We start from the raw sequence: 12,533 nt of genomic DNA, 5'->3' as shown, positions 1-12,533 counted from the left end.
CTTCCATAATGGCATCATAATTTATAGCATGGAATATGGTTGCGAAAATTTGTCACGAGGCTACACATTATTGGTATTGAAAGACCATTAAAGTTGTGATAATAAGTCAGCAATGTTATATTCCAACAACAAAAGTTCTATTAAGTCAAAGCATATTGACATCAAGTTTCCTTCTGTTAACACAATAGTGCAAAATGGAAATATATATAGCACATATGAACAAACTCCATGAAAGCGGATCCGCTCATAAAGGGATTACCTCCCTAGGTCTTTCATGAGCATACTACACACGTTGGTGTAATGTTTGGTTTTAGTGGGAGTTTTATGTTGCTTTATGTTTTGTTTAAGATCAATTATGTTTTTCTGTACAGAATTAAGAATTCAGTTAACTCCATTATTAGTTGCACTTATTTGAAGTTTGATCTCACTTCAATCTAAAGAGGAACTCGTTGGAAATCTATTTAGATTTTAAAACCACACATCATGTTTAATCTATGTCGTTAGTTATATATGTATATGTGAACATTGAGAGGTTTAGTTACGTAAATTGTAACGAAGGCCGCTTTGATCCTATACTATTATGATTAGTGGACGAGACTGTTTAAGGGTACCAATGTTATAATAACATTCATTAAAGCGCTTATACATTTATACGTACGTTTATATATTCGTGGTCCAGTGGGAGATTGTTGGATAATTATGGGACCACTTCATAAATTTGTACGATATGTTATTAAATCCAGTTATTATGGTAAGAGTATAAATTGTTGATGGACCGATTTATAGAATATTTACTTACCTTGTGGGTTGAGTTCCCAGTTTGACTCAAGATCCTCAAGATCCCTTGCATCTCTCACATTAGGGTTTATCTCCATCTATAAATATATGTGATGAGGAGCAAATCAATACACACGAAAATACACTAAGAAATTCGTATGGTTCATTGCTGGGGGATTTTAGAGAGAGCTCTTGAGATCAACTGGAAAACTCTTCCTAGTCTCTAGATCCGAAAATCTCAATGGAACAAGGTATCTAATAATTCTTTCATGTTTAAGTTTTCTTTTAATCAGATTCGAGATTAAAGATCCAAAATTATGCTTCCGCGTTTTATGTTTTGGTTATGAAAATAATCAACAAATACCGCTTGTAGAGGTATGCTTGAGAGATGTAGTTCATAGTGATTAGTGAGTGAGATATTTATAAAGTTCTAGACTAGTTCCCTTCTTGTACTCATTTACTATGATCGAATACACCTTTTAGCACCCAAATCACCATGTTCATTGTGTGTTCTTTAATTTCGCATTCCAAACCATGTTCTTAAATCACTACATTTGGTATCAGAGTGGATCTTCGAAGATCAACGTGATTTTTTTGAAGAACGATTATCGGTTTGACAAAAATTGTCACAATTGGAGCATTTTTGGTGGGTCTCTCTCTATGATCTCTCTTAATCTCATTGAATTCGTGCGTTGCGTTCTTGATTTTTGATCAGTTTGTTTCATTGGATCAGATTCGTTTCAAACCCCATTGATGATCCAACATAATTTTTTTTATTGTCAAATCAGAAAAATCAAAATCAAATATTAATGTTTCTTTCTCACTCTTCATCAATTTTTGCTTTCGAAGCCCAATCCATCTTTAATTCATTTGTTATTGATTTTGAGCCCAAAGTCAATGCTCGTCACGGTTCATAAATGATTTGAGCCCAAATTGCAATCCAATACTCTTTATAATTGTTTTATCTTATATCCGCTTATATTTGTTTTGATTCGACGTCGTTTGTTCTCACTTTAAAAATCGATGTTCATCAATTGACTTGTACGCATGCTTTATTTAGATGAACTATCAGTTCCATTAATCGATTACTCTTGAGTTCTTATTTTTGTTTTCTTGTTTCTTTTAATCGATTAGTGTTGGATGATAATCTGGAATTGTTAAATCGATTTCATATGAGATTTATTATATTACAAAATCGATTGTGTTCCGTTTCAAGTGTACAAAATCGTAAAATCAAGTCTTTGATTTTAAAGAACTTGATCAAGAACACTTGAAGGAGGTGAAGAACAATTGATTGAACGTTTTTTGATCTGAAATTTGATGTTAGAATCTTCGATTTTGTGTTTAGTGATCTCTGACTTCGAAAAGTCAAACACAGAAAAAGTCAAACATGATAGTTCTATGAATTAGAGGCTAAAACTGGTTAATAAGAGTTAATTCGAGGCTTGGGATGTCGAAAACAAGTATAGTTTGGGGTTCAATTTCAAAAGTTGCTTGAGTTTGTGTTCTTGTGTCGAATATAGTGACAATCTTGATGACAAACATTGTGGACTGATAATGGTTTGGAACGAACATATATGTTCGTGATTAATTTTGAGTCGTAATCGATTTTTTGTATCAAATGACGTTGACTGATTGTGGCTTAAGATCAAAGTGCTCAACTTGATGTCGAACAATTTTGGGAGTAGATATTTGAAACTTTGCTTTACAGTCAAATGATTTTTGATGATACTTGGGTATCGATTGTCGATTCTGGGAAGGAGGATTGACATCTAGATCGAAGGCTAATGTTTTGGATCGATTTGGGTTGTAAATTGAAAGCAAGGCTGATGGGTTTGGTTATTACTTGAGAACGATGATGTCGACAATTTTGATGGTTTGGTTATTTGATTTCAAAGGATTGTAAGCAAAATTCAAAAGTCTGAAGTCTAGATTCGTGATGATTTAGATGGTGATTAAGAGAGTGAATGGTTAAAACATTATTCAGTGGCTTTATTTACCTTTGCTTTCGACATTCATAGAAAATTTACGTTACCTGTGATTCACGAATTGGAAAGAAGAAAGTTTTGTTCTCAGTAACAAATCGGGAAAAAAGGAAGAAACACATAAGTTTCGAAAGTGGTACTTGAAGTTTCGAATGTTTGTCAATTTTTAATGTATTTCGAAATAAATGGAGTAAAATAGGGAATGACGAAAATACCCTCCATTTGACAAGTCAAATGGATGGCTCAAATGGATGGTAACGGGGAAAAGTGACGACAGTTAAAGTTTTGGATCAAATTAGCAACAAAATACAAACATTCGGACCATCAGTGCTAGCTCAAAATATTTTTGGTCCAAAGTTACAATTTCCACCTAACCACATTCACCATTCTTGGAATTTTGTCAATTAAATATGCCGTTTTAATGAATACAATAAACTTAATAGTTTTTTTTTATAAAATTAACCTTTCTTTTTAGTAAGTATAATTTATTGTTTTTTACAATTTCTACCTCCGGATATGTAGCTATTTGTTTTTAAAGGGCATTATTAACGATCCGATTCGATAACCATTTATATCATTTTGTAGTTAGGTTGGATATACATAAGTTTTAATCTTGGATTCGCTATTCCCCGATTATTTCCTCAGATACAGGTTTTAAGTGTGAAGATACAAAACTTATTGCCACCTCTACATAAAATGGTATTTTGGTAGCCCTAATAACTGATGTTCGGTAATTGCCTGCCAGCATGGCAGCATCACAAGTTCAAATTTCCTTAAAGTCAACCAGGTTAGGCCGTTTTCAATACGTTGTGACTTGGCAACGCGCTTACGACGTCGTTCTCATGACTGAATACTTTGACTTCACGGACGTGTGGAACCCACCCACCAGTCTCACAAATGCCATCATTATCCCGCTGCAAAAGTTTTATATTTCACTTTACTACCTCAGCTTATTCCACTTGTCTAATCAGCCCTTCACGTTTTTGACTTTTAGCACTTTTTTGTAATTTTAGTTTTTGAGAACCCAAGAAAACGTAAAAACTTTGATGAAATATATTTGTAATTTATCAAATTAGAATATAGATCGAAAATTCAAACTCTTAAACCTGTATATAACCACAAGGCATATTTCTTTAAACACGACCCACATGGAGGTTTTGTCAACGTGAAAAGACCATTTAATTTTTTTTTAAAACGTAGAAATCAAGCGGATAAAATATCTAATATTGTTGATGAAATATAAAAATAGTATTGTTTTGTTTGCGAATCTCTATGTAAATCTGTGTTTTGGTTGTGATGCGTATATACAATCAAATCAAGAGGATTTAAGTGAACAATTTGCAGAAAAGATTAATATGTTTATGACATATGTATATTTATTATATTACTTGAAAATAGTTTAAATTTACATTCCGTAGGTCATATGTATATATTGGTTTAACCAACATCAAAATAACTATTGTTTGTCCCAATCATATTAATCCCTTATTAATATGGTAATTATATATTATGGAGTTGGTACACACATTTCTTTATTGTATAAATGTGAGAATTAACGAACAAACTCTATGTTTCAAATTTGTGCATTATTTTCATTACTCAGAAGACATTGCGATTTAATCGTTCAAATTGATCGTAAAACTTATTGATGGAGGCGTTTAAAGGTTTAAAGGTGAAATATACATTCTTTCTTTAGTTTATTGAATCTAATGGATTTTTAAAACATCTATGTGTTAAGATTTAAGTTTGTTGATTCACATAACTTATAAAATAATATGGTGATAAGTATTTTATTGTAAAGTGATTAAGTTTGTTTACTCCCATAACATAAAAAATAATAGGGTGATAAATATTTTATTGAAAACCAAAAAAATAATCATCATTTTGTTCAAATCTATTTATGTCCAATTTAGTCTTTTATGGCTACAATTCTTTGATTGTCAGGATACATATAATTATATTTGTTTTCTTCATGTTATAAAATTATAAAAAAACATTAATATTCATTTAGAAAGTATGAAAAAATATTGACAATTTTATCACTTTTGCACTATACAAACATTAATAACTAAATGACGAATGATTGGAATTTTTTGAACAAAACGATGAAATTGAATATTTTCAAAGTAATTACCTAATTTAACACCTAAACAAAAACGTGAGGGGTGCAATGTGAAACTTGCATAGAAAATACTCCACCTTTTCAAATCATCGTGTAAAAGGAGACACAACGCGACTTGTTCGTTGCATTTCCAGACGCCAAGAGTCCATGGATTTCTAGGGAAAGAGAGAGAAGATAAAGAGAGAGAGAAAGATAAAGAGAAGCATTTCCGAGAGAGAAGAAGCTCTTGTTTATTATACCTGAAATTACTCATCGGCGGATAGTTTAAGTTACCGGCGATGGCCATGGTCGACAATAGACCTCCGTCTGAAGGCGGCGGCGGCAAAGTTTGGGGATTATTTAGGCTGCCGTTTCGAAACACAGGAAACAGTACGACGCACACGACGACGTCGTCCTCAACGTATCAAACTGAAGGATCGAACACTCAGAACAACAATAACCACCAAGGCTTGAGTGCGAGCAACTCTGTCTCTTCGGTGGCTAGATCTCTGCTTCCGACACGTCGTCGTCTTCGGCTCGATCCAAGCAATAAGCTATACTTTCCCTGTATGAACTCCCGCCTTTATTTCCTCCATTTGCTCTGATTACTACTAATTTTTAGCATAACTGTTTATGAATCCGACTTGTTTGATTATAAAATCCGATGAGATCTAGGTAATTGTTGATATTAATTTCATTTTTTTTTCTTTTGGTCTAATTTCCATTAGGAACTCTATTTGTGTCTGATATGAAATTAGTGAGAGCGACGTTATTTCTTGCTGAATGCGTGATAACTGTACCTTTCTATGCATAGGCTCCCATACTTCACCTATAATTTCGAAGTTCTTGATATTGTTAATCGCTGTTTTTCTCCAACGAGTATCAGTTTAATTATATGGCCTATATGATTTATGAACAAGTAGGCGAGTTGCTTTTCATAATCAAGTCTTGTTAGTAATTACAATTCTACTCCACATCCACCAATTTTCACTACTTTCTCCTATTCTGTGTAGAAGTCTAATTATGGAAAGAGAAATGTGTATCATATATTCATATACATTTTCTACACATTGGAATTGTGGTGCATAGGGATTAATGTTTAATATGACCTGGTTTTATTTACCTTTTTGATAGAATACATGTTTACAAGTTTAGTAATTGATGAAGTATTTAACGTTAAAAGGTTAATAAAGATTCATCATGGAACAAGTTGTGAATTATGATAATATTAATGTGGTTTCTGAACAAGCAATGTATATTGAACTAAATTTGCAAATTGAAAAAATCTCTATTTTCATCAATACCAGAAATTAAATAGAATTCGGTTGTTAATGAAAAGAAACCTATCGAGAAACTTCACAATATATTAAAAATAAAAAAGGAGAAAAAGTTCAGATTGTCATAATTCAAACAAAGACAACAACAAAGTGGAATCAAGGTTTGATGTGTGTTGTGCCATTTGCCAAAATAAAAGGTTGACTTCTGTTTACATGTTTCTTAATAATAATTAATGTCACTAGGAGTTATTAATTACTACTTTAATTATCAGATTTATGCTTTTGATCTTTTAGCTTTTTGTTGTTGAGCATTTTTTCATTTAATTTATTTTGTGGATATGTGAGTGCTCCTTTAATTATATATGGGTAAAAAAATATAAGTATGTTGTTATTTTGGATTAAAAATAAACTACATTGCATTTATTGGTAAAGAAATGTAAATACGATGCTATTATGGGTACAAAAAATAAGCATTTTTGTTAAAATTTAAAGTACATTGCATATATTGGTAAAAAGTGAAATCATTTTTATTATTTTTTTTTATTTTAATTTTTTTTTTTTTTAAAACTTTGTAGATGAGCCTGGTAAGCAAGTCCAAAGTGCTATCAAGATAAAAAACACAAGCAAGTCTCATGTTGCTTTCAAGGTATGACTTTAAGTATTAACATTGATTTAATAGTTTGTTATTTGATTAATAAAATAGTTATTGAATTATATGATTTAAGAATAAAAAGTATTTAATTTTTAATTTAATAAAATAAACCTATTTGTATATAGTAATTGTGTACCCAAGTTGTATGAAATATATATTTATTGTTACACTAATGATTACAGAAATTTATAAAACATTTCTGTCGTTTACAAATTAAAAATAAAAATATACAATTTGATAATAGCAAATGTCTTTGTTAAATTACCAATGTGTAATTTGTAATTTTAAAAATTAATTTTTTTTTTTGATATATTATATTTACATAAAATAAAAAAGTAATATAATGAATAATGAATGAAGTAATAAGTTAATGTAATAATGCAAAATCATAATCTGTTCTATAAATATAATATGGGACCCACATTGGTGACGTGGCATTAAAATTGTGAAAACCATAAAGACGACTTCCATTACGAAAACATACATCAAGCGCAGCATATAGTTTACTTATCATGTGTAAAATGACTAAAACGTCCTTTTATTTTATACATATCTACAAAATTAACATTAAGCCTAAAAAATATTCCATCAACTGATTTATTATTTTTTTTATTATTTTATTTATTTTTAATGTTTCTTTAGTTTCAAACAACTGCACCAAAGAGCTGTTTCATGCGTCCCCCTGGTGCTATTCTTGCTCCTGGAGAGACTATAATTGCAACCGGTAAAACTTCTAAATAAACATTTAAATTATAAAAAAAACATTGATTTTTAATTAATTTTATAATAATTTCTACTACTCGTTTTAATGATTTTTATAGTTTTCAAGTTTGTGGAGCCTCCAGAGAACAACGAAAAACAAATGGATCAAAAGAGAAAAGTGAAATTCAAAATCATGAGTCTGAAAGTTAAAGGAGTCATGGATTATGTGCCTGAATTGGTAAGTTAAAAACTTCATTTAAAATATGTTTTCTCATTTTTTTTAATTTTATTGAAAATCATTTTTTGTCATCATATAAAAAAAAAAAAAATACATAAAAAGTGGTTTTAGACTTTTAGCTATACAATTTTTTGTAATCACTTGTAAACAAAAAAAAAGGAGTTTCAAAATGTATAGCAACATTCAACAATGTACTACTTTTTATTGATTTGTTTAATATAAAATCTCTACTTTCATGTTTTCATATTACAACATTATAAAATACGTAAAAAGTGTTTTTAGATATTTCAAAGTATAACCCCTTTTCATAACTTTTTATTTTTATTTTTTAAATTTGAAAATACAAATGACGTAACAGAAATAAATGAACATACGTTTGTTATTTCTTGCATTTAAATCTAAGAAATATTTTTTTTTTTTTTGTATTCATTCATGAGAAATAAATTCGTTATATTTAAAAATGAAACCATTTTGTATAACAAAAAATTTTAGTTATAACTTCATAACTAATTATCATAAAAACCTCTATGATTACGTGCAAGCGAAGGTTTGGTAACCTCTTTTTTTCTCTTAATGTTTTTGCTGACGTGTCAATATGGATGCCACGTGGCAGCCAAGTCAGTTTTCATGATGCTAATCCAATTATTTTGTGACTCAGTTTGAAGAGCAAAAAGATCATGTGGCGGTGGAGCGAATATTGCAAGTTGTATTCCTTGATGCCGAACGTCCAAGCCCCGTAAATCCAAATTACATTTATACCCTCCATGACATTTTTATTTTAATTTAAAAAAAAAAAAACAAAAAATTGGGTAAATAAATGGTTTAATTGAATAAAGGGTTGTTGTGTTTTGTATGTTTTAAAGGCTTTGGAAAAATTGAAGCGGCAGTTAGCAGAGGCGGAGGCTGCTCTCGAATTCAACAAGAAACCTGTAGAGGAATCCGGCCCAAAGGTCATCAACGAAGGCCTTGTCATAGATGAATGGGTTAGTTTCACTTTTAATTTATTATTATTATATTATAATAAATAAATAAATAAATAAATAAATAACTGTTTTCGGGTGTCATATTTTTGTTATTCTGTTTTTGTGTTTATTTCAGAAAGAAAGAAGAGAGAGATATCTGGCTAGACAACAAGTTGAAGGTGTTGACTCGGTATGATACAAAAAAGTTGGTTTGTTAAATCGTAATCGTGTAATGTTTTTTTTTTTTTTTTTAATTGATTTTATTTTAAATGTTTATGTTGCGTTGTTTCCCACTCATGCTAAGGTTGCATAAAAAGGGTGGGTGGTGATGTTTTAACATATTTTCAATGTAAAAAGGTTTTGTGAATTCAATTCGTGACTTAAGAAATATATATATGGCTATACGTATACATGACTGTTTCTTTTGACTCAATCGAGACCAAACAAAAAAAAACGGAGTTACTATCTGACTATTTTCTCTAATTATCTATTTTAAAATAGCAAAAAAAAAAAAAAAAAAGACTAGCCAAAAATAGCTCCCGAAATAGTAGATTGGTAGAGTTGATTATGGTCAACGAGAGTTGGCTACGGTCAAAGGGGGTTAATCTACTGTTGTAGGGCAATGAGTTACTGTTTTTCCAATCTGTTTGCTCTTTCGTGGTTCATTGGCTTATAATGTATAATTTTTCAGATTAAGTTACTTTTTGATATTTTTTCCTTGGTTTGCCTACTGTTTTCTCTAAATGGAACACCTAAAGAACAACGAGATACTTCTTTTATTAAAATTTTACCGTATTTTTTATTAGGATTAGTTTTTTTGTGTATGGGGATAACTTTTTAAAAAAAAAAACCGAAAAAAATATTAAAACCATAGGATTCATACGAAACCTATAGATTTTATTTTTATTTTCCCTTTTTTTTATTTTTTAATTTTTTTTAAATGTTGTAACCTGTAACCAATTATATCTACCCTTCATTTATTAAAAAAAAAAATAATAAAATAAAACTTTGGACTTTAACCCAGAATAGTAGACTGGTTTGGAAAACCATAGTTTGTCAAAAGAAAAAAAACCGTAGATTTTAAAATAACTTATAGCTTTAGATGTTCAAAATGATTTTTTTTTTTTAAAATTATATTTAACCTGAAAAAGTAGACCATAGGCAAAACAATAGCCCACTTTAATTACCTACGGTTTTGTGGGCAAATTTTGAACAATTGCTAATTTGGCGAAATGATTCAGTAATTACTTAATTAGGCTTTAGTAATTTCCTAAAAAAAATTGATTTAATGTATTAGGTTACTAACCTTTTATCTATTGATCAATCTTTTTTCCTCCAAAACTATTCATGTTAAAATGAAAGAGTATTGTGGAATGTGTTTTGTATTTAACGCAAAAGTAAAATGGTTATGTAGAAGTAAAATGGTTATTTAGTCGTATATTATTTAAAGAAATAGAACTTATATACAAAACTTTAAAATTGATGAAAATTATTGGTGACGATGAATATTGTGAAATCTGTTAGTTTCTTTTTTTTTTGGAATGTAAGCTATATGATCATTTAGTCTCGTTTCAAAGATTTATTAGTTCGAACATTATATATACAATATTTCATCGTGACAAAATCAAGGATCATATTGGGCAATTTTATTTGTACAAGATTAAAAAAAAAAAAAAAAACAAAGGAACCAGCATTAAAGTGTAATGTAACATATAGTTATGGATGGGACAAAATGACTGAAAAGTCTTATTTCGTACAACCCATTGTTACATCATCGGTGGACCATGAACAAATCAGTGATTTTCTTCTGTGATTCGTCATATATTACCACAGTACCATATGCATGTGGAAATAGGGGATTTCCAGGAAAATCATAAACTAACTAATGGTTTGATTTTTTGTTTTTTTAAAAAAAGAAAAAAAAGAAAAAGTCAATATAGAGTCCGGTTCAAATTCTTTTTATATAAGATGTTTTCAAGAACAAGATGAAAACTAGGGATGACACAGTGCTAGGTTTAATGGAAATTGTCAGTAATGATAAATATTTAGCAATATGATTTTTTTTAGCATGAGAGTGAAACAAACAAACGTTTAGTCTCGTTCAAACAGTTTATTGTCTAAAAAACGAACATAAACAAACATTTAGTCTCTTTTGAATAATTTATTGCCTAAAAACAAAGATTATGTATACAACACTTTAAGGTAAAATTAAGGGCCAAATGTATTTTGAATTTGTTTGGGTCAAAAACTTAGGTACGACAACAATTGAAGAGTCAATTTCATATAGTCGGGGTCTCTATGATGTGGCGATTCTTGTGTCCGTTAGGGTATAATTCCGAACAACGACAATGCTAGACTTCCAATTCGGATTTTCCAACGTTGCTTTATTTGGTGTGCAAGGCCACAAGGATCCCTAATCATGGTCAAAGACTATTGGATAAACACACATAATGAAAAAAAAATTGTGTGAATGTTTTTAATCACATCAGGCCCTCAAGCAACTACGTCTTTGACAAAATTGGCCACATTCAAAGGAGTATGACATGATATGAGGATAAAAGTGAGGTAAGTAAGAGGTCTCTCACTATATATGTAACAACCCCCATAAAATTAATACCAAAGAACTAGAGAACGAACGTAAGAAACATAAGACTTTTGTTGACGTTTTCATTGCCAAGAAGAAGTCGAAACATGGAAAAGCTTTGGTTTCATCAGATATAATGTGAAAACCCTCTTAAATAATCTTTTCCAAATCTGGATTGGTCAACATTAAATGTTTGCCACCTTGGCGAGATTTGATGAGGGACGTAAAGTAATTGAACATGAGAAGTCTATGGCGGCTGATCCTTATATGCCTAATTTTCACGTCCTCGCTCTTATGCTCATGCTATTTTGGGTACAAAAAAGAGTGATATGCTCGTGGAGGTTGAATTAAATGATAAGATTATTATGTTGCAATCCGTGGACTTTGTGGTAGAGGAAAAAGACAAAGCTTGTGTTGTGTTGAGTAAGGTCAAAGACTTCTTGTTAGGTGAATTTCATGCATCCATTTTGTAGTTTTACTCCATAAAAGTGCATTACATTTAGGTTTAAACTCGTGCATTTTGCATATTTTTCCAGATTTTCCATGATGCAATTCCATTCACGCATTTTTCTGATATTTTAGAGACTTTTGGAGAGAGGATCTTAATTGAGGTGATGAATAAGAGATATGGATGAAATTTCGGGACTTGTGGAGCATCGAGGAGGAAGATATAAATAAATGTAGATTTTAGCTTTACAGAAGTTTACATGGCCGTATAAATGCAAGCATTGTGTTTACATGGGCCGTGTAAATGCATTCTATCGAGCATCGAACTTTGAATGCCTGACCAAATTGAGCATTCTTCTTTTTGTGTTTACACGGCCGTGTAAATGTTACCCTTATGTTTACACGGGTCATGTAAACAAGGTCGTCAGTTTAAAATAGTTTATCTCCTTTCTAAAAAGGTGCAACCGGTTCCAGAAGTGAAGGGGTCGATTTTGTGAGTTCTAGAGGCGATTTTGGGGAGTATTTTGGAGACATTGTTGCTTGAAAACACTTGGATTTCATTTGGATTTCTCTTTGTAAGAGTTTAATTTCAATTTCTAGGTTTGTGCTTTGTTCTAGTCATGAGTGGCTAGAAACATAATTCTCCAACTTCATGTAGTGACAATTATGTGTGTGAATTCAATCATTTAACTTGGTGTTTGTTTTAAATGTTATCTAGTGAATTTGATTTGGTTTTAATTGAAGGTTTGATTTCAATTCTAATTCTTTTTGGCCAATTGAGTTAGGGTTGACTCATTCAAGTTATCTA

The 12,533-nt window shown here is 30.5% G+C and overlaps 1 protein-coding gene across 1 annotated transcript; it reads left to right on the top strand.

The window, feature by feature from the left end:
• The first annotated feature begins 4,987 nt into the window (after positions 1-4,987).
• LOC145046422 (vesicle-associated protein 4-2-like) lies at positions 4,988-9,104 on the top strand. Its single transcript, XM_078994713.1, has 7 exons — positions 4,988-5,430; positions 6,716-6,786; positions 7,435-7,516; positions 7,614-7,732; positions 8,391-8,468; positions 8,596-8,715; positions 8,831-9,104. Exons 1-7 carry the CDS (start codon positions 5,163-5,165, stop codon positions 8,888-8,890), a joined length of 798 nt encoding a protein of 265 aa, XP_078850839.1. The 5' UTR covers positions 4,988-5,162; the 3' UTR covers positions 8,891-9,104.
• The last annotated feature ends 3,429 nt before the right edge of the window (positions 9,105-12,533 follow it).

Source organism: Lactuca saligna, chromosome 1 (genome assembly GCF_052625555.1).
Source record: "Lactuca saligna cultivar CGN05327 chromosome 1, ASM5262555v1, whole genome shotgun sequence".
NCBI lineage: Eukaryota > Viridiplantae > Streptophyta > Magnoliopsida > Asterales > Asteraceae > Lactuca > Lactuca saligna.
Note: the sequence above shows the minus strand (reverse complement) of the source record. Positions and strands in the feature narration are given on the sequence as shown.

Bases quoted from the DNA above. Each gene is read 5' to 3' on its own strand.
- LOC145046422 (XM_078994713.1), top strand. From the start codon at position 5,163: ATGGCCATGGTCGACAATAGACCTCCGTCTGAAGGCGGCGGCGGCAAA. The intron at 7,733-8,390 runs GTAAGTTAAAAA...TTTGTGACTCAG, and splicing joins TGGATTATGTGCCTGAATTG to TTTGAAGAGCAAAAAGATCA. The intron at 8,469-8,595 runs GTAAATCCAAAT...TATGTTTTAAAG, and splicing joins ATGCCGAACGTCCAAGCCCC to GCTTTGGAAAAATTGAAGCG.